We start from the raw sequence: 24,088 nt of genomic DNA on the forward strand, positions 1-24,088 counted from the left end.
AGCAACATCGTCATTGTCATTGTCATTGTCATCGCCTTCACACAAGTCGACGCTACTACTAAGCTTTAGTAGGGCTACCGATAGCCTACTACGGAGTCCTTTTCAATCTTGAGAACAGCTTTCATTCAAAAATAGCAAACCATCCTCGGCATTTCCTCGCTGTGCCTGGCCCAAGTGCCACCCCACAATCAAGAAATTCAGTGTTAGAGGAACTACTTCGCCATGCATAACCTCAAGCCGATCCGATATGCAACAATAGATGCTGTCTCTGAGGACATAACAAAGCTGTGCTGGGATCCAGCTGAGTCCAATGTCGTTTTCTCCAGCGGGCCTTCCGAGACTAGTGCCACTGTCTCTCTGACTCGGATGAATGTCAAGGCTAAGACGTATGCAACCAGACATATAATTCTATAACCGCATAATCACTATGCTAACTTGTCTGTATAATAACAGGAAAGAGCTTATTACCTCGTGGGAAGCACCTCCCCCAACACCTGATCTGAGCTATGACTCCATCGTTGACTTGCATCACCTGAGTGATACTGCCACCACCTGCGTTGTGTTCGCCGGTGGAGACATTGTAACTGTCCAAGAGCCCAGCGGCTCATCCACCGACGCCCCCGCTTCTCTTGAAATCATTGGTTCTCTTGATGTTGGCATTTCAGCGGCTTGCTGGTCTCCTGATGAGGAGATTCTTGTCATTGTCTCCAAGAAAAACACAGTCAGCTTTATGGGTCGTGACTTCAGTCTTCTGGCCGAGCTTCCCATGACTGCCGATGATTTGTCACTTTTTAAACATGTTTCGGTGGGCTGGGGTAAGAAGGAGACTCAATTTGAGGGCCGGGGCGCAAAGGCGCTTCGTGATCCCACGATTCCACTCAAGGTAGACCAAGGCCAGCCTAGCCCGTACGAGGACGGAGTAACCACTATTACTTGGCATGGAGATGCTACTTGTGTTGCTATCAATGCTGTCGTGGATGGGAGCAGGCGGGCTATCAGGGTGTATACCCGAGACGGCATGCTGGATGGCGTCAGCGAGCCAGTAGACGGGCTCGAGTCTGCTCTTAGCTGGAGACCATCAGGCAACTTGATTGCTGGAGTGCAACGCACTGGGCACGATATTAAGGTTGTCTTTTTTGAGCGTAATGGCCTACGCCATGGCGACTTTATGCTGCGTGATTGCACTGCTCAAAATGTCAGGCTGCATTGGAACTGCGATTCAACGGTTTTGGCTGTCCATGCGGATGGTGAACTACAGCTATGGACAATGGGGAACTACCACTGGTACCTAAAGCAGGTCTTCTCCAGCAAAAGGCCTATTCGCCAAATTTCCTGGCATTCAGAAAAGCCGCTTATGTTATCGATGGCCTCAAGCTCTGCGGTTTATGCGATTGAATATGCTTTTACTATTGCCCGTGGCTCTTTGACTCCCCCAAAGGACCTCGGTGCAGTTGCGGTTATTGATGGGACGTCACTACTTGTGACTCCTTTTGCCTCTGCAAATGTCCCGCCTCCAATGGCCCTGTTGACCTTACCAACAAAGTCTCCCATCTCTCATGTTGCCTTCTCATCGAACAACTCTGTCCTGGCCGTTATCAACAGCTCTGCCATAGAGTTCTATGCAATTAAGACAAAGAATGGGAAGTTTGCTGCCGCTCTCTCAATTGCCAAAATCGAACTTTCGGCCCAGTTATGGCAAACAATTATCGATATCTCCCCGGTTGGCCCGCGCCATTTTATCTTGACTGAAGTAGGGGAGGAGAATTCGCCATCGCTGAATCTCATAACCGTTGACCCATCGTCCAAAAATGTAGACGTTATCAAGGGCATGAAGCTAGAGGACATCTCTCCGGTCGCTCTTGGTATTCCATCCAACAACGGGTTTCTTCGGGTTGAGGGCTCAGGCAACATATTCCGGATAGACACTGAGCTAGGCTGTATCATCCCATCCATGGCTGTCCTTCCTAATAACTTGCCGAATTGGGCTGTTGTCACCGTCAATGGCTCCGAAATAGGCGTGGGTCTCTCAAGAAATGGCGTGCTGTATGCCGGGAAAAGGGTCCTTGCAAAGAACTGCACATCTTTCCTCATCACACCTAACCATATTGTGTTCACTACCAGTGCTCATCTCGTCAAGTTTGTGCATCTCACTGAAACAGCTGAGGCCATGGAAGTTCCGGCCGATGATCCCGAAGTTGATGAGCGTTGCAGGAACATTGAACGTGGCGGAAAGTTAGTTACCGCTATGCCCACTCAGATGTGTATAGTGCTGCAGATGCCGCGTGGAAATCTGGAAACCATATACCCCCGTGCCATGGTTGTAGAGGGTATCCGTCAGCTTATTGACCAGAACGAGTATGGGCAGGCATTCGGTCATTGCAGGACGCATCGCGTCGACATGAATCTGCTCTTTGACCATCAGCCCAAGCAGTTTCTCAGCAATGTAAACTTATTCCTTGAACAAGTCAAGACGGCCGCTTCCATTGATCTCTTCTTGTCTTCTCTCAAAGAAGAGAATGTTGCTCAGACCATGTATCGGGACACCAAAAGCCAGCCTAAGGATTCTGACGAAAAATCCCCAGAAGGAACTCAGGGCGGCAAAGTCAACAGCATTTGCAACGCCGTGCTGCAGGCTCTCCAAGCCAAGAAGGAAGCCAACTTACAAAACATCATCACTGCCCATGTGTGCAAATTGCCACCAGCTACAGATGATGGCCTTCTGCTTGTAGCCCAGCTACAAACTGAAAACGAAGAGCTGGCTGAAAAGGCTGTCGAGCACATTTGCTTCTTGGTTGATGTCAACATGCTATACGATCACGCCTTGGGTCTATACAATCTCCCCTTAGCCCTTCTAGTGGCCCAACAGTCGCAGAAAGACCCACGGGAGTATAGCCCGTTCATTCAAAGCCTCCACGAACTTCCCGAAACCAGAAGAAAGGTTACTATTGATGACCACTTGGGCCGTAGAGAAAAAGCGCTTGGTCATCTCAAAGATTTAGGTGTTTTTGAGGAATTTTGCAGCTACACTGTCAAGCACTCCATGCACAAGCTAGCATTGTCTCTCTTCCGCTACGATGCTGAGAAGCATGCTGCACTTACACTGTTGTATGCCCAGTACCTGGAGGCTAACTCTAAGAACCAGGAAGCTGGCATTGCATATGAGTCGCTCAACAAACACGCCGAGGCTGCCAAATGCTACCGTGCTGCGGGGGCGTCGTGCTGGCAAGAGTGTCTTTACAATGCGCAGATCCAAACTCCAGCCCTCAGTGCTAGTGAAATGCAGGACTTGGCTACTACGTTGGCTGAAGCGCTTTACGAAGCCAAAGACTATGAGGGTGCCGCCACAGTCAATGCAGATTATCTTGACAGCTTGGAAGAAGCAGTGCGTTGCCTATGCAAGGGCTACTTGTTCTCCTCGGCCATCCGCATCGTCACGCTCAAGAATCGCCATGATCTGCTATCAGCTGTAGTTGACCCTGGAATCGTCGAAGCACTGAGCAACACGACCGAGTTCCTAGCCCAGTGCAAGTCGCAGCTGTCTGCGCAAGTCCCACGTATTATGGAGCTCCGGGCACGTGCTGCCGAAGATCCGCTAGCATTTTACGAGGGCGAGAGGCACGGAGGCGATGTTCCCGATGACATATCGGTAGCTGCCAGCTCTCGGATGAGCACCGGCGGTGCTAGCTTGTTTACACGGTACACTGGGACTGTAGGCTCGGTAGGAACGGGAGTCAGTCGAGCTACGTCCAAGAACCGCCGGCGTGAGGAGAAGAAGCGCGCTCGCGGCCGTAAAGGAACAGTATACGAAGAAGAGTATCTGATCAATAGTGTACGGCGTCTCATTGAGCGTGTGGGCGGGTCGCTTGCAGAAACGGAACGGCTGGTGGCAGCCCTAGTCAGACGCAATATGCAAGAGCGGGCAAGAGCAGTAGAGAAGCTCTTTATAGAGATGACCGATGCATGTAAGATAGCAGGAGCGACGGTCTTTGACGAACCAGAGCCTGAGAAGCCCGAGGTGGTCGAGGGTATGGAGGGTGAATTCTTCATTCCGTCAGGCGCTGATTCGGTCTTGATGGACAGCCTACGGAACATGAAAAAAAAGCAGGAGCCGCCTATCATCAAGGCCCTAGAACGCCTGTCATTGCTGGGTTGATGGAAAGAACAGGATTTGGGATAGACAAGAATGCATAAAAATGGAGCTTTATTTTCTGGTGTAGGCATACAGGACAGGACATAGATGATGTGAGCAGGACTAAATGGGTGTGAATGCTAGCACACGTGTAATCAATGTGCTTTTTCTTTTTCTTTTATTTATTGTTTGCTTGAAAGATTGTTCTGCACTCTCGATACGTCATACACAGTTAATATACAGAAAAAAAAGATGGCCTTTTCTAGCACCTCGCCCCAGTCTAGCTTCTCGGGGCCAGTCGGTTGTTAGCTCTAGGCTTTGCTAGCCAACGGGCTCTCTACCTTCTCAACTCCTGCTGCCTCCCGCATAGCCAACTGATTCTTGGCCATGATCTCGCCGATCTTGGCCAGCATGTCTTCCGACAGCTCGGGCTGACCACGGGCCCTGCGCTCGTCCTTGCGGGCTCTGCTAGCCTCCTCGGCGGGGGACAGCATGGAATCGGCGGTCTTGGTTTTGTTTGGGCCCTCAGCAAGAGCAGCCTTACGCTCAGCCTCGGCGGCGTTCTTCTTGGCAATGTACCATTCCTCGTGGCGCGTACGGAATGGCGAGTACTTGCCACGCAGCTCATCGATAAGCTGACCAGGCATAGGTGGGCGCAGTAGTGTGGGTACAAAGGTCTCAGCGAAGACATCCTCACGCGATGTGTCGCAGTCGTGGGTCTCGTGGTTGGGCCGCTCCTTCTCGGGCCATGGGACAATGACGTTGAGACCAGGGATCACACGATCCCACTCTGTCACGCCCGTCACGTCGTCACGACGGATATTGCGAGCGACTATCTTCTCGGCAACCACATCGCGGGGCACATTCGACCCAGGCATGACGACGGGGCACACCAGACGCACGGCGGAGATGGGAATGGCAGGATTACTGTCCATCTCGGGATTGAAGGCGGTTTCGTTGCGGTACAATTTTTCAATGAAGTCGGGGACACGGGAACGGTACTAGACGGGCCAGTTAGCATTCTTTGCTGACATGTGCAGAGAGCCCACAGGCAATATTGGGAGCTTACCTTGAGATTACTTAAACGCACGCAACCAGTCTCTGGGGAAATTTCCATAATAGTGTCAATCTTGCCCTTCATGGGACCTTCCTGGATGACCACCCTATCACCAAGAGCCAGGCTCAAGAGGCGCACGCCACCCGCCCATTCGCAACGCTCATTGACAATGTCTGAGCGTACGGCAATCTCGCGATTATCCAGGCGAAAAGGTTGGTTGACAATACCATACGACCCCACGGCAGTGAGGTTTGGGGCCAATGGTCCTTTTTTCCATAGGTCTTGGGACTGTTGGACGGCCTGCTTGCGTTGGTTGAGTAGCTCACGGGTGGAATCAATCACCTGCCGTCTAGTGTTGACGATGGCTTCGGCTTGTTTGACAACAGCCTTCTTGGCTCTACGACGCATAGCATGACGCTGAGCCAAATGCGTCCGGCGAATAACTTTATCCATTTTGTGTTGTGTTGTGGGTGTTGATAAACGCTTATATGTAGCTAAACCTTGATCAAGGTATAATAGACCAGGGTAAATCCGACCTGGTGCCCCAAAATCAGACGTCGCCAAGTGTAGAGATAGACAGCGAGGTAGTTCAAAATTGCAAAGGCACGGGGACACCCCTCAATTCAACAGCAGATAGGGCCAGGCGTTTCAGTGATTTGGTGGTTCCAGTCGATTGCTGGTGTCAAATTGGCCCCGTATTGTCAGGACAGAAAATAAATCAGGGTAAACCCGGTGCGTGGGTAATCTTGTGGCTACCAACCAGCTCTGGTTTCGATATGCCGCTGCCGGTGAAATTTCGCGATGGCTTCACAGGGCCGGGCTCCACTCACGTGCTATGGCAGCTGTCAGATCTAAGGACAGCTGCCAGACACGTCGAGCTGGCAACCCTAGTTCTGGCAGGTGCTGCCAGATGCAGGAGCACCCCAGTTGGCTGCGAGGGTCCATGCTCCGATACTTGTCCTAGAAGGGCAAATCTTCATTAGAGCTTAATTAGCCTTCAAGTTGCCTAGGAAGGGGTATTTATGACTACCATAGAGTTGAGATGAAGCAGATGCTTTTGTGCACAATATTCTTCCCCGTTGTTTGTTGTTATTACTATGCTGAATGCCCTCTCGTCTCTAGCAGTTGTTCCCATTGTTCTAGCAATCAAGTCTAGCTTGATACAGGCGTCTCTCAATAACCTCCAAACGCAGGCCAACTACTAGAAAAATTATGTGTCAAGCCAGCTTATTTTAACCTGTATATATACATGTGTGTGTGTGTGTGTGCGTGTATGTGAATGTTTTGCCTTGCCTTGCCTTGCTTATGGGCAGATTTGAAATGGGACTGTCTGCTCTTCTTACCAGTTAACCCCCAGAAATGAAAACCAAGCAAAGATAAACTACTCCTCGGCCGGCTCTGACGCCCAGGTGCTTCTTTGATGCTAGGGTAAGCAGAGGAAGATCTGCTGTTTTTGCGTGCATCATAAAACGCCTGGTCATGCAGAGACAAGACCTAAAGAGAGCTATGTACAAGTAAAAACGGCAACCCCACGGATAGCAACGAGGACATTAACGGCCAGCACAGCAAACAAGGCGAGATGTATAACAAGGATCGAAGACAAAGAAATAGCCCTTCTTCTATCCTCTTGTCTCTTTTGTCCCCTTCTCTCATCTTGATTCTTCGGTTCGTCAGATCACAATGCAAAAGCGGTGAGCGTTAGACCTTGTGTGTGCGTGTGTGTGTGTTATGTGTATGTGTGTTGCCCGTGAAACTCGCAGGTCACCAAGTCATGCAAATTGCAAATCATGTGTCTACTTCATACAAGTATCTACGTCTTTATCTAGGTACATATAATAGTGCACATGGTGCACTATGTATGCCTAGGTACGCCAAAGCGTAAATATATGAGGTACATACATACGTATGCGGAAACTTGGCAACACGTCCTACTCGACAGACACGGGCAGGATCTTAAGCCCCTGTTTCCTCTGCACCAAGTTCATATTACAATCCAAAAGAAAAGTTACAAGACGATAGATACCCCTAGTTAGGGACCCAAATTTGGGAATTACAGATGTCCCAGCCTACCTGAACATGGTTCATGTTTTGGGGCTTTTGGGCTGCCTCTTCACAGCGCATATCGCGGAACTTGGGGAGTGGAGGGAACAAAAGCAAAGATAGGGTCAAACGGGGAGAAGGAGAGATGAGAGGGACCTGCTGGGGCTAATAATTAGAAACAAGGCCTATATATCCTTGCTGCTGTGTGAGAGGGGAGGACGAAACGAGACAAAGCTGGATTCCTGTCCCAAGCCAGTCTTCTATGTCACCCTAGGCAAGTTAAGTCATCATGTCAAGTGAGCGGCTGTTGGATTGCACATTGGGGCTGTGATTGTGGGGGGAGGGGAGGGGAGGGGAGGTTGTCGTTTAGTCCCTGGTACTGCTTGTGCTTGATATTAGGCCATTGGCTCTAAGCCCCCCCAATACCCCGAAGTCGAAATTTGCTTCGTATCTGTTCGGAAGCTATGTAAACAAGGGAATTAAAGACAGAAAATAAGAGAGAAGCAAAAAGCGGTTATTTGTTTACTCTGCAGCGATGGTGGGATCGAAAGGACAGTTGTTGGGATTGACGGAGGGGGCTTTATCTAGCCTTGTCTGACTTTTCTTCCCTATCTCTCTTATCTCTCCGTAGTCAGCCTTGCACCTGGGTTCCCTCGTCTTATTATGGGTTGCTTTAACTCTGCTGATGCCGTGGTCATGTCTGAGTAATGCAAGGAAGCAGGATAAAGGGAAGAATTGAAGTCGCCATCTCGGACAAGTAAGGCCAAAACAAACAGAGAGCATCTCTTTCGACTTGTGCTGTGCGGCCACGCAGAGGGTTGCGTCATTGGATGGTCGGTATGGCGTAAAAGGGACAATGGCCTGGAGGCTATAGCGACAGGCTCTAGCTACAGGCTCTAGCTACAGGCTCTAGCTTGCAAGTGACCGTTCAAGCCACAGGCCCTCGCTCAGCAGGACAGGGTGCCAGAAGGTTCTATTTTTGCTGCTGTGGCCGCCTACCTATCAGGCGGGCAGGTGGAAGTGGACAAACATCATCCCTTCCAGGCTCCAGCCTCTCAGTCAGTGAGCTAGCAACTGTCGACCTGCCACATATCCAAGTGTGTGAAGCAAGAAGGGCTTACATGAGCTAAATACAGGCGTATTTTCTCTTGTTTCTCTTGTTTCTTTTGTTTTTTTATGATACCTTTGTGCTTGTGCTTTGTTACCTGTAGCCTGCAGCCTGCTGTTATGCAGATACATGTGTGCACTAACAAGTTTAAGGGGGTTCGATGTCCTTGTCTAGCTAGCTTCGACTTTGACACTGGCTAGTGTGGCAGAATGGCACCTATGCGCTAGGCTGCTTTGGGACTTGGGGGCCTGTAGGCTAGTACATAAGTGTGCAATCAAAGGCCGACAGCAAATTACAAGACATTCAGAAGAGAACGAAAGGGATTCGTATTGATGGGAGTGGTGCTTCTCTGCTGCTTAGCTATTACGGAAGATGGGAGGGCAAGATACAGAGGCGTAGGAAAGTGGCCGGTGGGCGGACTGGCTGGCTGGCAGAACAGCGCCTCCCGGCACTCAGCGGTATAGCATTTGTCATTTCAGGGCCTGTCGCCCGCTGCAAGTTCTTTATGCATGGCGCACTGTAGGCTGCCCTAGCACGCACTGCAAAGCATACTGCACAATCCTATAGGTTGCGGCTCTCTCCTCTCGTCCCTCGTCCTCTTTCTTCAGCTTCGCCTCCGGCCCCCCTTTGCGTTCAACGCTTCCTGCAAGGCCAGCTAATATAACGCGATGATGTCGCTGGCCTGGCATCCGGATTGCGGGCTGTTTACTCGGCATTCTCATTGGAGTGTATTGCAAACTTCTCGTTGTGTTTTCGGCTTGCAGCTAACGCAGCAATCCCCTATCTGACCAAGTAAATTTACAGCATGTAAATTCGCACCTAGCTCCATGTGACTTCATGTGCCGTTGCAGGTCCAGAATCTCATAGTGGCTACGTACGCCTATCCAGGGGCTGTCGGTGCTCCAGTGATCCTGCCATAGCGCCCAACACCAGTGCATCAGTAACTAAGCTGCCGCCATTATCTTCCCAGCCCAAGGCCGCCGTCGCTTCTCGCTCTCTCCTTCTGCTGCCACATGTCCCATTCCTTTCTCTCCCATCTCGGCTCTTCTCTTGGATTTGGTCTCCTCTGCTCTGACACCCCTTCAGCTTTCCCAACCACTGCTAAAGCCACACAAAAACGCGCCCTTGCCCACGCCCAAAACAAGCAGTAGTGCAGTGCCCACAGCCCTTAGCCTAGCCTCCTCTCTTCCTCCGTATTGCCTACTGTGACCCCCCCCCCCCCAATATTTTTGGTCCTATTTTTTTTTTTTTGAAAGCCGAAGAGTCTGGCATTTGTTTCCTCCTTTTCCCTAGCTCCTCTATTTTTTTCTAATAAACTTGTCTTTCACTTGGAAGTCGTCACTCTTCTTCTTCCTTTCTATTCCTCTCTTTGCCAGCCCATCCAAAGAGACCAATCCATTACATCCACAACCACCACCACTGCCACCCGCCTCAGAACAAACACCATCGTGCAGATACAACTGAGATTACCAGCTTCTCAGCCCGTTCAATTATTTTTTTATTTACCCTCTCGCGTTCACGCTCTTTTAACCTAATCTCCATCTCCCGCCAGCCCCCCCCCCCTATCCACTCACACAATGTCTGATCTCCGCCGGAAGCTCGTTATCGTCGGTGACGGTGCTTGTGGAAAGACCTGTCTGCTGATGTAAGTCTTTCTCTTCTCGCTATTCCGACACATCTCCATCATCCGGCTATCGTGCCAAGGTACCCCCACTGTCAGCTCGGGTCGCCTTTGTGGCCTTGTCGCCTCGGCGTGGCTCGGCTCAGCCTTCAGCCTTTTATCGTGCTGTCTTGGGAAGGCGCACGGGTGCGAAGACAGCATCATCTTGAGCCTTTCGGAATGCGTCGCATCAGCGATCTTGCTGGCGACTGGCCTAAGATGTTGGTGGCTCCGCCCCTTTGACTTGGCTAGATGTCTAACCTTATCACATCCCACGATACGACTATGGACACGCAAGGCTGACATTACATCTACAGTGTCTTCTCCAAGGGTACTTTCCCTGAGGTAAGATTTGACTCAACACGAGATGCCCATCTCTCCAACACCAACACCACCTACATACAGTCTCAACCATCTTCATCTCCATCAACGCCACGATGTCTGCACCTCCCGTAACGGATGCAAGACTTCTGCCGTGTCGAGCCGAACGAGCCCACAAAGTCCAATATGACTGGCCTCGGTGTTATTTCAAGATATTTGCTCGCCCTTATCTCTATCTCAATCACCGCGTTTCGTGTGGCAGGATGCAAGTTTGTTTCTTCAACGCTTAGGTGTTGATTGATCCTCAATCATTGCCATTTGCTCATGAACAAAACAATCATCCCGTCTTGTTTGCAGCGTCAACGCAATCACAATTGGGGCCAATCTATCTATCTATCCCGACCCTTTTTTCTTCGGATTCAGCCTCGTCTGTGCCCTAACATGCATAGCACGACAACTCTTCTAAACTGCCGCACTGCACAATACTCTACTTACACAACATTGCCATCCAATACATGATAATCTCTGGTTGCAGAACGAAAACTAACAAGCATGCCTAACAGGTCTACGTTCCTACCGTCTTCGAGAACTATGTCGCCGACGTTGAGGTCGATGGCAAGCACGTTGAGCTGGCCCTCTGGGATACTGCTGGCCAGGAAGATTACGACCGCCTGCGTCCCCTTTCCTACCCCGACTCCCACGTTATTCTTATCTGCTTCGCTGTCGACTCCCCCGACTCTCTGGACAACGTTCCTGAGAAGGTAAGTCACCCTGAAACCGCGATTCGCAAAACCATTACTGCTTCCAATTGCATGTCCAACCATTTACTAACTCTCTCACTAGTGGATTTCTGAGGTCCTACATTTCTGCCAGGGCCTCCCTATCGTTCTTGTTGGTTGCAAGATGGATCTCAGACACGACCACAAGACCATTGAGGAGCTCAGCAAGACCAGCCAGAAGCCCGTCACTCCCGAGGAGGTAAGTCGTAGTTCTAGATGGATACCGAGGCCGCATGTCCCTAATAGCTGGTAACTAACCGAACCGCTCTGTAGGGTGAGGAAATCCGCAAGAGAATCGGTGCCTACAAGTACCTCGAGTGCTCTGCCAAGACCAACGAGGGTGTTCGCGAGGTGTTTGAGCATGCTACCCGCGCTGCTCTGATGTCCCGGAAGACTGGCAAGGCCCACCGCAAGTGTGCGATTCTGTAAAGGACCAACAATCTTGGGTGATTTGTCTGTCTCAAACAAGCCTGTTTTTTGATGGGATACGGACCGGCCAAGGGTATCCCACAATATACAGGCAGGCCTTGCCCTGGCGCCATGCATGGTTGGCTAACAGGCAGCACTTGGTTCCCTTCATGCCATATGTGGCTGGTTTCACGTAAGCCTTGTTGACGCCTGGCCATGTTTATGTCGCACTTGTTTTCTTTTTACTCACTTGTCCGGGGGTAGTGGGCGTAGAGGATGTCAAGAGTTAATATCTTCCTGCTTGGTTTTTCCTCATTTGTTTGTCTTGTTTTCTGTTGTTTTGCCCTGTTGTTTTTTTTTCTTTTTTCTCGTTTCTCTTGATAACCGTTGCTCTGCCCCTAAGTTGGTCACGTCAATGCCCATCAATGATACCCTCGTCTTGGAAATAACAGACATGTCAAAAGGGAAGAAGACGAGGTTCTTTTTTTTTTTTCACACACAACTTCACAAAGGTCGCGTTCTTCTCTTTTCACTCTCCTTTTTTACTTTTTTCCTCCCGCTTTTTTATTATCATCTCTCTTACATACTCCTACTTCTTTGCAACCCTCATGTGTCTAGCTGTTTCTCCCTTTTTTTTTATCTCGGATGTCCTGTTGCTGTATTCATGTAATTCATGTATCTGCGTGAGTATGATGTGTGCATGTACATGTCGTTGATAGTCTAGTAACACTTCGCTTTTCTGTAGCTCTACTTGTAGCACGTAATGAGTGTATATTGTCTCATGTCTTGCGGATACCACGTGATGAAATGCTACATCTACATGCTATGAAAACGCAGCCAACAGGACGAACGAGTGTGTATTGTGCGTCTATGTATGCAAGTGTCTGTACCTGTGAATCATCCAACAAAAGTCCCCATGGAGGGTATTTAGTTGGGGCAAACCTGAGCAAGAAGCCTGTTAGTCATCACTCACATCTGCAAACTCAGACGGAGGGGGTGCCGAGATGCAACAAGGGAGGGAGGGAGAGACATACGGCACCGCAGCTGGAGCAAGACTTGGAAGAAGAGACGGCGGCAGCACCGCACTTGGGGCAGCTAGGGCCGTGGAAGTTGACAGGCTGCATATTGAGTTTCTTTTACAAGGTAGTAAGTAGGAGGCAAAGAGTAGGGCGTGTATGTATGCGGTTGGCAGTCGAAGAAACGGTAAAAGAGGCAGAGTGGACGGGGAGAGAAAAGGAAAGCAAAAGGAGAAGTTACAAGAGGGAAAACGGAGGTTTTTGTAGGAAACGCGGGTTTAGCGGGGTGTGGGGAGATGTTCACATAAATAGACAGGCGAAAGAGAGGGGGGGGGGGGTTCTTGTTACTCTCTCCTCTCTCGTTCCTTAAAAAAAGCGTTTCCTCCAAGTTTGATAAAAGAGCAAGAGGAGATCAGAGCATACTTGCGGTTAGGATGGGGGAGGGCTGGCTTTGTAATCCAACTAGTCTAATTGCCTTCATTTTCTGGGCTTTTTTCACCTTCTCTCCTCTTCTTTGTTCATTATTCTCTCTGTTGACTTGGTTGTACATTCCGTGGAACTTGACCTACTGGTCCGTGTGCAGGCTTTGCTCTAAATGGGGCCGCACAAGACGCATGCTCACGACCTTACATAACATAACGCTGCTGCTCATGTTCATTGTGTAGCTTTGTGTACATAGCATCTACATATCCTCATACCTCAGCTATCAAGTAAAATCGATCTCTAGCTCGACGGAAAAAAAAGCCAGGGCCAATAGGCGGCCAGACCGTTGCTCTGTTGCTTCCCTCCTGTTCCTCTTCTTCCCCCTCTTCCTCCCTCTTCGAGTGATGAGAAAATACCAAGGTAGAGAGGACAGGCAATGGGAAACAGCGCCAGCTAGAAAGACGGAAGCAAGACAGAGAGCGTTCCAAACGTAGGTTTTGGTGTGTTCCTCCTTTGGGCAGGCAGCGGATAGGTTAGGGTGGCTTGGGGAGGCAAAGATGGAAAAGGTGAGAGAGGCCGTTCGAGCGATGATCTATACAGTGTATATTGCCCCATTTGGCATCGCGTTTTCCTTGTAGACTAGGCGATTCCAGAAACCCAAAATACTCTGCGCCCGCACGCTCGAAAAAGGCTCCTGGCGCCATCCAATCACCAGGCAAGCGTATACTGCTTATCAAGTTCTCCACAGCCCACTGTCGCCAACGCCAGAATCCTCAGTCTCAATGGTTGCAAGGATCAATCGCTTCCGTGGGCATGTGATGAAACAAAGTCCACCTCCACTGATGGATGGGAGACGAAGAAAGAGAAGACAAGGCTGTTCTACTTACTTTTTTTTCGGTTCTGTGCCTCCAAAATCCCACCCAGCAATGCTAGGTGAACGGAGACTCCAACCAGCACTAGACGGGAAGACCGATGATGTCACCTGATGCACATTGCCAGCTAGTTGGTCTAATACAGGGACCTGCTTCCAACAAAAGAAACAACAAAGTTATTATCTGTCTTGTCTGCCGAGCTTTTGGCGGTCAAGTGGAAAGTTGTAAAGGCATAATCAAAGCGGCAATATACAGAATACGACATATTTAACGTGGAGGGGGAAAGCTAGAAGCGCTTCGTGGAATAGACAAAGAAACAAAAAGGCGACCGTTACCAAGAAATTAACATAGATAGGGAGGGAGGAATAAAAGCCAAACAGAGATAGAGAAGTAAATATCAGAACAATAGAGTATAGGAATGGAAAAATAGAAAAAAACACAGCAATAAAACACAAGGTTGCGGGGAACCATGAAATCAACAGGAACGCCGGGGGGGGAATGCAGTCGTTTTGTTTTCCAAAGTCTTTACACACACTGGGCTGTTTCGTTGCCGCCTGTTCAATGACCCATTGTTAGTAATACTTCAAAGCAACCGACCGAGCCTAGCTAACATGTCCTAAATGGCAAAAAGAAAGTCAGGAAAACTTACCCATTATAATCTTGGTCAATGCTTGAACCACAGTAATCACCATCACCAGACTCCCAAACGCAGCCACACCCATGGCCACATACGTTCGCCAGGACTTGGTCGTCAGTTTGATGTAGCACAGTGGCGGCAAGATGTACGCCAAAGCGCAAGCACTCGTTGCACCCACAAGTTCAAAGATAGCGCCTAGGTCACACGTCGCCAGACTCACACCGAGTGCCGCGACCACCAACGCCGTGCTGATCAATACGTGGAGGGCCGTGCCAATCTGAGGCACTGTGCCTTCGGCAACAAACGGCCGATCTTCGGCGGAATCATCATCCGGGTCCAAAGATGACGTGACAGGCGGGGGGGACGTGTTGGAAAAAAAGTATTCAACCATCACCTCTCGGCAGACAAAGGCCTCTAGCGGCAGGGTGGTCAGCATGTTCAAGCCAAAACAGAGGCGAGCAAATGTCACCATGGTGTTGTCGGCGGGAAAGTTGTTGAGCACGTTGCCAGCTGTTTTATCGCCAAAGGTTAAGAACCCGCTCAGGGCCATGGTCATGCAGGCAATCATCGAAACGCCTGTCGAGAGATGGGTAACTGTCGAGAACCGGTCGATCGTAGGCGTCCGTAGAGAGCCATAAATTAGGAGCGAGTTGTGATGACACACAAAGGCTGGATAACCACATCGTCAGTCAGCAAGGAATCCCCTAGGTAGGCCTTATTTCGTGCAGAGTGCACCTACCGAATGATATCACGCCGATGGCCTGAGTTACGCCGCTATTGATAGTCCACAACGCAGGTGTCATTGAGCCTCGGTGGTCGGCAGGAACGCGGAGGCTTTGTATAAGAACGGTCACAATGATGATGAGCATGCTAATCAGCGCGAATGTACTTGCTTTTGCGAGCTTTAACCCCACACGTTAGCAGCTAGCATAGCATCTCGCAGAACACACAAGACAGGACAAACCTTTGCAATGTCGCGGTACAGGGTCAGTGGATAGCTGAGACCCAGGACAAAGACAGTGATGACCATCCGCCGGTTTCCCAGCAAGCTAAATGCGCCCATGTTGTTTAGATCGGGCCAGATAGCCCGAAAGACGACAGGGATGGAATCGCCCACCACAATGGCGAAGGCGACCATGCCGCCAAAGGCAAACGCCCATTGTGCTAAAGAAATGGCCAGCATTCCCCGCCGGCCAAAGCAATATTGCACCGTACTTTGAAAGCTTGAGGTTCCGCTGAGTTTGGCATTAATCACGATCAACCGAATAGTCCAGTCCACCGCAATAGTCAAGACAATGAGAAGAAATACCCCGGCCAGCAGCCCAGCTTGTTTGAAGGCATATGGCTGGCCAATGATACCCGCGCCAATGATGGAATTAGCCATATTCATGAAGGCGCTCTTGAGACTTGACTTGGGCCGACTGCGCTCGTTCTCAGCCCATTGAGCCACAGCGTTGTCCGCCATTTGCATTTCATGACCGCCTCGCCGTGGGCCGTCCGCATCGGGGCCGTCGTTGTCGAAAAAGAACGGGATATCGGCGCGATCGAAGACGCTGCTAGGCCGGCGCGAATTCATCGCCTCCTCACTCTTACGACCAGCATCGTCAATGAGGAAATGTGTGTGTGGAGCTTCGGCATACGTAGGCGTCAGATCAAAGCGCACAGAGCGAGCGCTGCGCGGTGTTTTGGGGGACTCAGAATCAGGCTGTGTAGCAACGAGTTGAGGGTTGCGTGTTCGCGCGACATTAAGCACCAGGCGGTCGCCTTCACCGTCATCGTCCGAGTATTGGGCGTCGAGGAGTCCGCGTTCTTCGGCGTCGGCGTCAGTGGTCGAGTCGGGATTTGTTGATCCATGGCCGGCCAGGAGATTCCGGTGCCGGTTCCGGGAAAACTTAAGTCTGCTGCCGCTCATTGGTAGGGGACCTGTAGCATTTTGTCTGGGAAGATACAGCTGAAGGGAATCAAAGACAGGAAGAACAAGGAGATATAGTGTTCAGCAAGGACAAGAGCAGAATCAGGCAAGGAAACAAGAGAAGGGAAGGGGGGGGGGGGTCAATATTATCAAGAGAAAAAAGCAGGCACCAGTATTATGGGAAACGTATAGATAGACGGGACTTCAATATTAGGTCGAGGGGGGAGGAGGGAGGGGGGGGTGCGAGGGGGCCGTGGGCGAACAAGACGACAAAATTATAAGGCAGCAAGCTATTCAATAGCCAAAAGAAACGGATAGACCCGAAATTGGGCTGAAGAAAAAAGAAAGACGAAGACTCCAGAAGGAGGCTACGCTCGCAGCCGGCTACGTCGGGGCTTGAAGCTAAAGCAACGCAAATGAGAACGTAAATGGCCTTTCAATGTTGAGGCTAGTCTAGGGTAGAAAAGAGCCGCAATGAGCCAGCCGGTGGAGACGACGAAAGAATATTGGCTAGATATAGTTGGCGTAGCGTGATGTATGACCAGAAAAGTTGGTGATTATGTTTTCGTAATTCCGTCCCTTTCACAAAAACAAAGTTGGCGGTAAGGCTAGCGGCAAATAAAGCTCAGTGGGAATCCCAAAAAGGCCGACAAAAGAATACAAAGAAGGACATTTAGAAGAAGGAGAGGAAGGGCAACCAGCCAATAGCAGACCGTCACCTGTGTTCAGGCCGATCAAACTCCCCTAAGCTTAGGCCATGGAACCCTGGTCGAGCTCTGCCTCCCCCTAGCAAAAACAACAAGAGACAAGACGACACCAAAGAAAGAGAAGCTTGGATAGCTACAGGCCCGCCAAAGCAGGAAAAAGGGGGGAAGGGAAGGAGGCGACAAAATTGGGGCAAGGCAAGAAAATGAACACAAGCTCAAGAGCATGGGCAGACAGGGCAAAGGAAGCGAGCGACAAGGCTGAACATGGACGGAATGACGGGTGATGCCAGAGTAGTGGCAGAATCCGTGATTGGCCTTCCCGGGCCAGAGGGAGGGAAAAGGGCCACGGCTGTTGCCCGACCCCGAATTAAGCAGTTGCAGTTTCAGACGCACCAAATGCCTGTCTTCTCCTGAAATCATCGTGAATTTAGAGTAGTTACTAGTTTAGTACGACTTTGCTGTCTGCTTTGCTCCGGCTAATAAAAAGCCCTCATTGCCCCTTTCTCCTCCACCCCCCTCTTTGGGCCTTCTTTAGTTGATACTTCCCGCTTTGACTGGACGCGGTCTAAGGGGATGGGGGATGGCGCCGTGTGCGGATGCTTTTTTTCGACCCTTCACTTGGTCCTCATCTTGCTACGGAGCGCGGAGCCTATTTTGGGAGCATAAGCAGGATTGGCGACAACCCTCCGTGCCGTTTGTGAACGGTCTATTTGTGGGACAGGAGTATAATTCCACAATTGCCCGGTTTGCAGCGCGGCTTTGCCGGCCATTCAGATGACCGCATCAATATGCAAGTGGTGACAATTGGAAGACTAACATCGTTGTGACTTTGCGGGATGACAAAGCTACTAGCAGGAAGTGGATAGATTGGTATTACAAGCGTACTGAGTATATCTTACAAATGTGCCATCAAGACGCAGCCAACAAGGTATTCCGAGCCAGAAAAGGAGAAGAAAAAGGAGAAAAGTATCAGACAAAGAAAAGGCTAGTGGGAAACAATCTCTGGGGATGCGACCGAAAATCAAGGGGGACAAAGGAAAACAAAGCAAATACACAATGCAGGTTATCAAATAAGCGACATATGAAAGTAGAGACAAACCAAATTTGAGCCGGAGTTTAGAAGGCCACACCCGTGGAAATAAACAGAAATAGAGGTGAAGGTGCTGGCCAGTATTCTCTCTGCTGTGCTGCTCTGCCAATAGTACTGGAACGTTAGGTAGAGCCCTTTCACAGGCAACAACCCAGGTTCACCTGACTGTTTGACATATCAAAGCTGCAGTTGCATTTTTAAACTGTCAGAGCACCCCTTCCCCTCCCAAAAAAAAATAAAAACTGCAGATTGCGCTCTTATTGGCCAACAGCCAGCGCCTCCATGCAAGGCCGGGAGGAGAGGTGGGGAGAGGTTTTCCCTCACAGCTCGCTTATGCAGGTTGTGCATGACAACAACAATGTTGTGCTATAAAAGCGCAACAAAGCCGGCCATGCTAACACCGGGATAGAGCAAAAGAGAGATATGAAACCGACAGGTTGAGTGGTCTTTCGACATCAACCAACGAATAGAAGGGGGTACGTGGTGTGGCCAGTATCAAGAAATCAGAAGGAAATGACAAACAAATGCCTTTTCACATGCCTAGCACAGCTAGAGCAAGACACATGGCCAATGCGAAGAGCCGATTATGTGGGAGCAGCCCACCGGAGGCCGCTGACTCCGATACAACAGCAGTGCCAGTGGCAGCCGTAGCCTCCGATTGCTGTGCCTCGGCAGTGGCCGTGCTTACAGACGACGACGACGCCGACGCCGAATAACCATTCTTCGAGCCCGAGTTTCCGGTCGCAGAGGCAGTCGGCGTAACTGTGGATGAGCCCGAAGTCGGTGAGGTGCTGGTAGAGCCTGAGGTCGAGGTCGTCTGCTTGGCCTTGGCAAAGCCGATTCGGCGGTTGGTAATGTCGAAGACAGAGTACACGTTTTTAATAAATGCGTCGCCTAGCAGCCAACCGCCTTTGACAACCTCAACGCCCATGATGTAGCTGTAGCATTTGCCGTCATGCTCCTCCGAAATCCAATCGCTCTTGTCAAGTGACCACGACTTGCCGCCAAACCCAAAGGCCAGGTCTCTATCCGTGTCGCAGGGCACAGTCCATTGCGAGCCATCAGAGCTCTCTGCGCCATCAATCATGGCATGCAGCTTCTTAACATCATCGGGAGGACCAAAGACATACGAGGTTCCCGTGTCAATGTATCCAATGCGGCCAGAGACGCCCAGATCGCCACCGTCAAGAGACACGCCGTCCAGCGGAATCGACCAATCTCCGCTGGTCTTAGAAGCAATGCTGGTGTAGGTGATATCGCCAGTGTAGCGCTCACGGTTGATTCCTCCCAGGGTAAGCTCGCCGTTGTTGGTGCCGCTATTAGCACGAGCCAGGAACACGGAAAAAATCTTGTTGCTGATCGCCGAGGATTCTCCAAGCTTCTCAGTAAAACTGTCAGTGCTTCCAGCATTGAGCGACAACCCAAGAATTCCGTCGAATGGGAAGCTTTCAAAGTCGCTAGAAGTGTAGTTTGCAAGACCAAAAACCATCTCTATGGAAATGCCGCCAACATCCAGCGTGTCTTCGACACTAGACCCTGTCACTGATCCAGATCCGTAGGAAATATTGAAGCCGTCGCTTTTCTCGCTGAATGTGTCGGACTCGCTGGCTGAGAAGGTGTTGTGGAGTTCGCAGGCATCTGTCGTGCATGTGGAGCCCATGAGCCACGTGCTTCCAGCCCCAGTATCTACTAGCATGTACATAGAAGTCTTCTTCGATCCAACTTCCACGGCCACAAAGTACGACAGGTCCGTACCGTCTTGGTCGATGCCTTCGGTGTACGAGTATGACGGGGTGGTAGCTTCCATTATCTCATATTGGTTAGAGTCTCGTTTCTCAAAGCCAACTCTTGGTGACGTCGGGCGTTTACGGCCTTTAGATGCGCGCTATACAGGCGTCAGTATACGTCATAGTCTGTAGTTCAAGGCGCTGTTGGAGGGGCACTTACAGGGCTGTTGTGGGCTCGCTGAACCAAGTCTAGAGTCACGATCTTCTCCCTTGCGTCAAGGTTGTCCCTCGCCTGTGCCGCAGTGGCTTTGTGTGCACACGAGCCGTCAACACAAGGCTTCCAGATGTAGAAGGCAGAGGCTAAGGACGAGAGGCTCAAAGCCTGGATACAAAGGGTAGAAGTTCTCATTGCGACTGATTTTTGTTCCAAGTTGGATGGCCAGGTATGTTATCTGTGTTGCGTGGGACAGCCGTCTGGTTTGACAGCAAGTCGTATCACACCACACGACCGCGACAAATAATATCGGTTGGTTGATGCAGTGAGAATTCGCTAAGCGCAGGGGAAAGAGAAGGACCGGAGAGGTTATCTTTCCACTTGGGCCTTGCCTATCTCATAAACACGATAAGGGAGTGAAGTAGAGAAGAGGGAGCTCAAGCCCTTCAAGTATGACGGAGCAGCCAACCCGTTCTTTATCATAAAGCGTCTTGCCCTCTATATGCTGCGGTTTTGAAAGAGGTTCAAGATTGCAGCACTGTATGGGCAAAGACCACGGCGAGTAATAGGATGAGGCGGAGGGGGAGAAGGGATGTCACAGGGCTGGCAGATGAATGCCCTTATATGGAATGCCGCGACTGGAGAGAAGGAGAGGAGTCGAGAGGGAGTTGCGTCAACAGCCTCCGGAAAAGGGCTAATAATGAAGTGAGGTAAAAGTAAGGTGAAGTGGAGAGCAGCGCCAGGGTCAGCCTGGGGCTGGAGATTCGGCTTGTCGGGTAGTATTCAAGCAAAACGGAGACAGGTATAGAGACAGAGCATGGTGTCTAGGTCCCTATAAGCCAAGCAAACCCTCTGAGGACGGGGGGGGGCGAGTGCCTGGACTTTTTGTTTCTCTGTAGCTTCGCTTAGGGCGAAGGAAGAGAAGGAGCAAACAGTATAGCAAGGGATAAGGGCGATCCTTGGTCTAGTTTAGCTGTTTGGCTGTAGTTGGTGGAAAGTGGAAGAGCAAGGCTTTTAACAGGGGAGAGAGAGATAGCGGGGAATGGATGGCAAGAGGTTGAAGAACTCAAAGCGGACTTAGGCGGGTGAGATTTTCCCTTTGACGAAACAAGTAGGGAGAGAGAAGAGACCTAGTTGCTCAAGACGGCGGAGGAGAGACACGGGAAGACAAAGCCCCTAACTACCAGCGCATGAAGACATAAAAAAGGAAATAAAGGCTATTAAAAACAGACCAGACGGTTGGATATGAGAGAAGCCCTGTCATGCCTCGCTGTGGCAGAAAGCGGAAAAGGCAAAAAGACCAAAAGCAAACAAAAGGAATAAAACAAGTTGAGTGCCAAGGTCAACAAGGAATGCAAAAAGGCCGCGCAGAAGAACAAAGAGACTGACAGGGCAAGACGACTTGGGAACGGAGTGACTTTCGCTTGTCCTCACTGCTTGTTGTGTGCTGAAGCTCTAATGTAAAGAGCAAATCTCAATGTCGGGCACCACCTCTGTACATCCAAGAGGCCCTTGGATAGTGCGGGTCAGTCAGGTCAGTCTAGGGGCTGCGAGCCTTTTAAGATATTCCAGTAAGCATCTGACCACGACCGAGAAGTTTGTCCTGGCGTTTCAATACGGCCAGAGTCAAACTTTAAAAAGAAAAGAAAAAAAAGAACCAACAGCGCTATAGTCAGATCCAGGCACGAGCCTCCGAGATGCCAGCACGCGTAAAATGGCTGGAAAGCGACCTCTTATTGCAATAGCATGCAGGCTTAAGAAGAGAGCTCCTGTGTAGTTTGATAGCCTACAGTGCTATAGCTAATAACATATAGGACAAGGTACCTGTCGATCTTGTCGCGACAAACTCTATAAAAAGGGCTTGCAGAGAGAGATGCAGGCAGGCCTGGGTTGGCAGTTTACGACGTTTCCGAACCGATTTGTAAGCTTAAGCAGTGCATGAATGCCTGTAGCCTTAGTTAGGACGCCCTGCAAAGCGATTTACGGCAAAGCAAAGCAGAGTTGATGGGCTGGATGCGTTGTTTCGTTCCAGGCCAGCCACTTGCGCTATAACCACTATACCAATCCAGTTTTAAGACGTGCCAAGGAGCCCTAGAGTAAACTATCAGAAACAAAGAATAAATAAAGGCAGGGGAAAAAAAAAAAGGAAGAAAAAGAGACAGGCAGCATACTGCTCTGTGCCTCATTTATTGTTCTCTCCCACCCACCAGTATCAGCAAGTTTAACCCATGAGCAAGTGCTAATGTGGCCAGGGGCATGCCAAGTTGTCAACTTCGGCCGATTGAGGACATTTTATACTTCCTCTCTCCCTTCTCCTTCGCAGGAACACTTAGTTCGAAAAAGTCAAGTTTGTCCGCTAGCTAGGCATATTAGTCTCTGCTTCTTCGGCCCGCCGCTGTTATCCGGTATCACTTACACAGACTTGACACACAATACACGTACACACACATAAGCATAAGCGTAAGCCCGTGTTAGAGAATGTCAAGAGGAAGCAGAAAAAGGAAAACACCATAAGCAATGTCTCCGTCGACGAAGGGGGCTTGACTGTGTGGGCTGGCATGTCCAGGGGACAGACCTAGGCAAGACCTGGCGAAAATTTGAACACCATACTATAGGGTTTACATCAGCGTGCCGTAACCCTTAAGGATCATAGACCCTGTCCTGTCTACTATACTCTCGCTAAGAACTCGCAACATATCTGACGTCACAGGACAGCCAAGTGGAAATTCTCCTAGAGAAATTCCACCTAACAAGACTTTCGTTTCAGTAGTCAGCCATATCTCGCAGCTTGGCTACGGGATTTTGCATTTTATTGCCGCAAGATATAAAAGTGTGGGGTCAGTGTGGTTGTGTACCACAATGCTTACATACTTGGACACACTAACACGGACAGCATGCATATGCATGTACTTGTACCTGGGTATACATGAATGCGCTGCACGTGAGTGTGTGTGTGTATGCCCGTATGCATGTACCACCATGTACCACCACATGGCATCAATCCCCCGGCTCTCTTCTTGTCAGTACTGCTCTACGCTATACTGCACGTTCTGCTCGGTTGGTTGGCTGCACTGCCCGAACCACTGTTTCAAGATCCCGCGTTTCTTGTCTTGAGTCGGGTCTCCTTTATTTTCCTCCTGTAATGCTGCTCTCTCCCCCTCTCCTGTCATTCACACTTTCCTCCCTCCCTCCCCATGTGCTAAGTCCGAAGCCTCGCAGCGTGACTCGGCCTTGCCTGACTTCGGTGGCTTGATGCCATTGGCTTGGAGGGAGGGACAGGGAAGGGGGCTTACACACACAAGGAACAAGTCGAGATCCCATGTCTTGGTAGCGTAGCCCTTTCAGGTTGAGCAAGCAAGCCAAGTTATCAAGATTGCCACTATAGCCTCTAACAAAAGCTGACATTAAAATACCGACAATCCTTACATGTCCAATTGTTTCTGATCTACAAACTGCAGCAGGAGGGAAACCTGGCCCATCTTTTGCCACGTCCATCATCATCAGTCAGTCGTATATGCCTAGGATTACTGGCAACTCGTGATTTAGACTCAGGGGCTCGGACGCTAACAGCGCCACTAACAACCCATTTCTTTCAGGGGGGCATTTGAAGATCGAGGAGGACCAAGCAAAGATGCTAGGCCTGGATCAATTTTAAATTTAACTCTTGCCTCTATCCTCTCAATCTCATCTCATCTCATCGTCAGCTTTGTTGCTGATAAAAAAAAAGAGAGATTGTCGTCCATTTTTGGGCCCCAACGCAAACACATCGTAGTACTTGGGCTCGGTCGGCGTAGCACCCTGCTGCTAGACCCATTGCTCCCCTCCCTTCCTTTTGGTCCATCCTGTAGCCGAAAAGATCTCAGATGTTGACAGCTAAAAGCTGACACCAATACTGCAACATATTATGGCTTCTATTGGAATATTACCCACAGCTAGTCGATCAGTCAATATCTGTGTGGGTGTTCGAGACTGGGCTAGGTCTGTCAGC

General features: G+C 50.1%; 5 protein-coding genes across 5 annotated transcripts; 2 read left to right on the plus strand and 3 right to left on the minus strand.

The window, feature by feature from the left end:
- Positions 1 to 222: 222 nt before the first annotated feature.
- On the plus strand, positions 223 to 4,153 carry HOO65_010724 (Elongator complex protein 1; the record flags this gene model as incomplete). The annotated part of the gene is made up of 2 exons (XM_071005298.1): positions 223 to 386; positions 454 to 4,153. The coding sequence occupies 2 exons, from the start codon at positions 223 to 225 to the stop codon at positions 4,151 to 4,153; spliced, it is 3,864 nt and encodes a 1,287-aa protein (XP_070862546.1).
- Positions 4,154 to 4,440: 287 nt separating this feature from the next.
- HOO65_010725 (mitochondrial 54S ribosomal protein uL24m) lies at positions 4,441 to 5,639 on the minus strand (the record flags this gene model as incomplete). The annotated part of the gene is made up of 2 exons (XM_071005938.1): positions 4,441 to 5,130; positions 5,199 to 5,639. 2 exons carry the CDS (start codon positions 5,637 to 5,639, stop codon positions 4,441 to 4,443), a joined length of 1,131 nt encoding a protein of 376 aa, XP_070862547.1.
- Positions 5,640 to 9,911: 4,272 nt separating this feature from the next.
- HOO65_010726 (GTP-binding protein rhoA) lies at positions 9,912 to 11,523 on the plus strand (the record flags this gene model as incomplete). The annotated part of the gene is made up of 5 exons (XM_071005736.1): positions 9,912 to 9,979; positions 10,312 to 10,339; positions 10,879 to 11,076; positions 11,159 to 11,293; positions 11,368 to 11,523. The coding sequence occupies 5 exons, from the start codon at positions 9,912 to 9,914 to the stop codon at positions 11,521 to 11,523; spliced, it is 585 nt and encodes a 194-aa protein (XP_070862548.1).
- A 2,925-nt stretch (positions 11,524 to 14,448) lies between these two features.
- HOO65_010727 (Vacuolar amino acid transporter 2) lies at positions 14,449 to 16,362 on the minus strand (the record flags this gene model as incomplete). The annotated part of the gene is made up of 3 exons (XM_071005616.1): positions 14,449 to 15,119; positions 15,190 to 15,352; positions 15,415 to 16,362. The coding sequence occupies 3 exons, from the start codon at positions 16,360 to 16,362 to the stop codon at positions 14,449 to 14,451; spliced, it is 1,782 nt and encodes a 593-aa protein (XP_070862549.1).
- Positions 16,363 to 18,691: 2,329 nt separating this feature from the next.
- On the minus strand, positions 18,692 to 20,295 carry HOO65_010728 (Aspartic-type endopeptidase ctsD; the record flags this gene model as incomplete). The annotated part of the gene is made up of 2 exons (XM_071005737.1): positions 18,692 to 20,044; positions 20,107 to 20,295. The coding sequence occupies 2 exons, from the start codon at positions 20,293 to 20,295 to the stop codon at positions 18,692 to 18,694; spliced, it is 1,542 nt and encodes a 513-aa protein (XP_070862550.1).
- Between the last annotated feature and the right edge of the window lie 3,793 nt (positions 20,296 to 24,088).

This window comes from Ceratocystis lukuohia (assembly GCF_044167205.1).
Source record: "Ceratocystis lukuohia strain C4212 chromosome Unknown Supercontig1_pilon, whole genome shotgun sequence".
NCBI lineage: Eukaryota > Fungi > Ascomycota > Sordariomycetes > Microascales > Ceratocystidaceae > Ceratocystis > Ceratocystis lukuohia.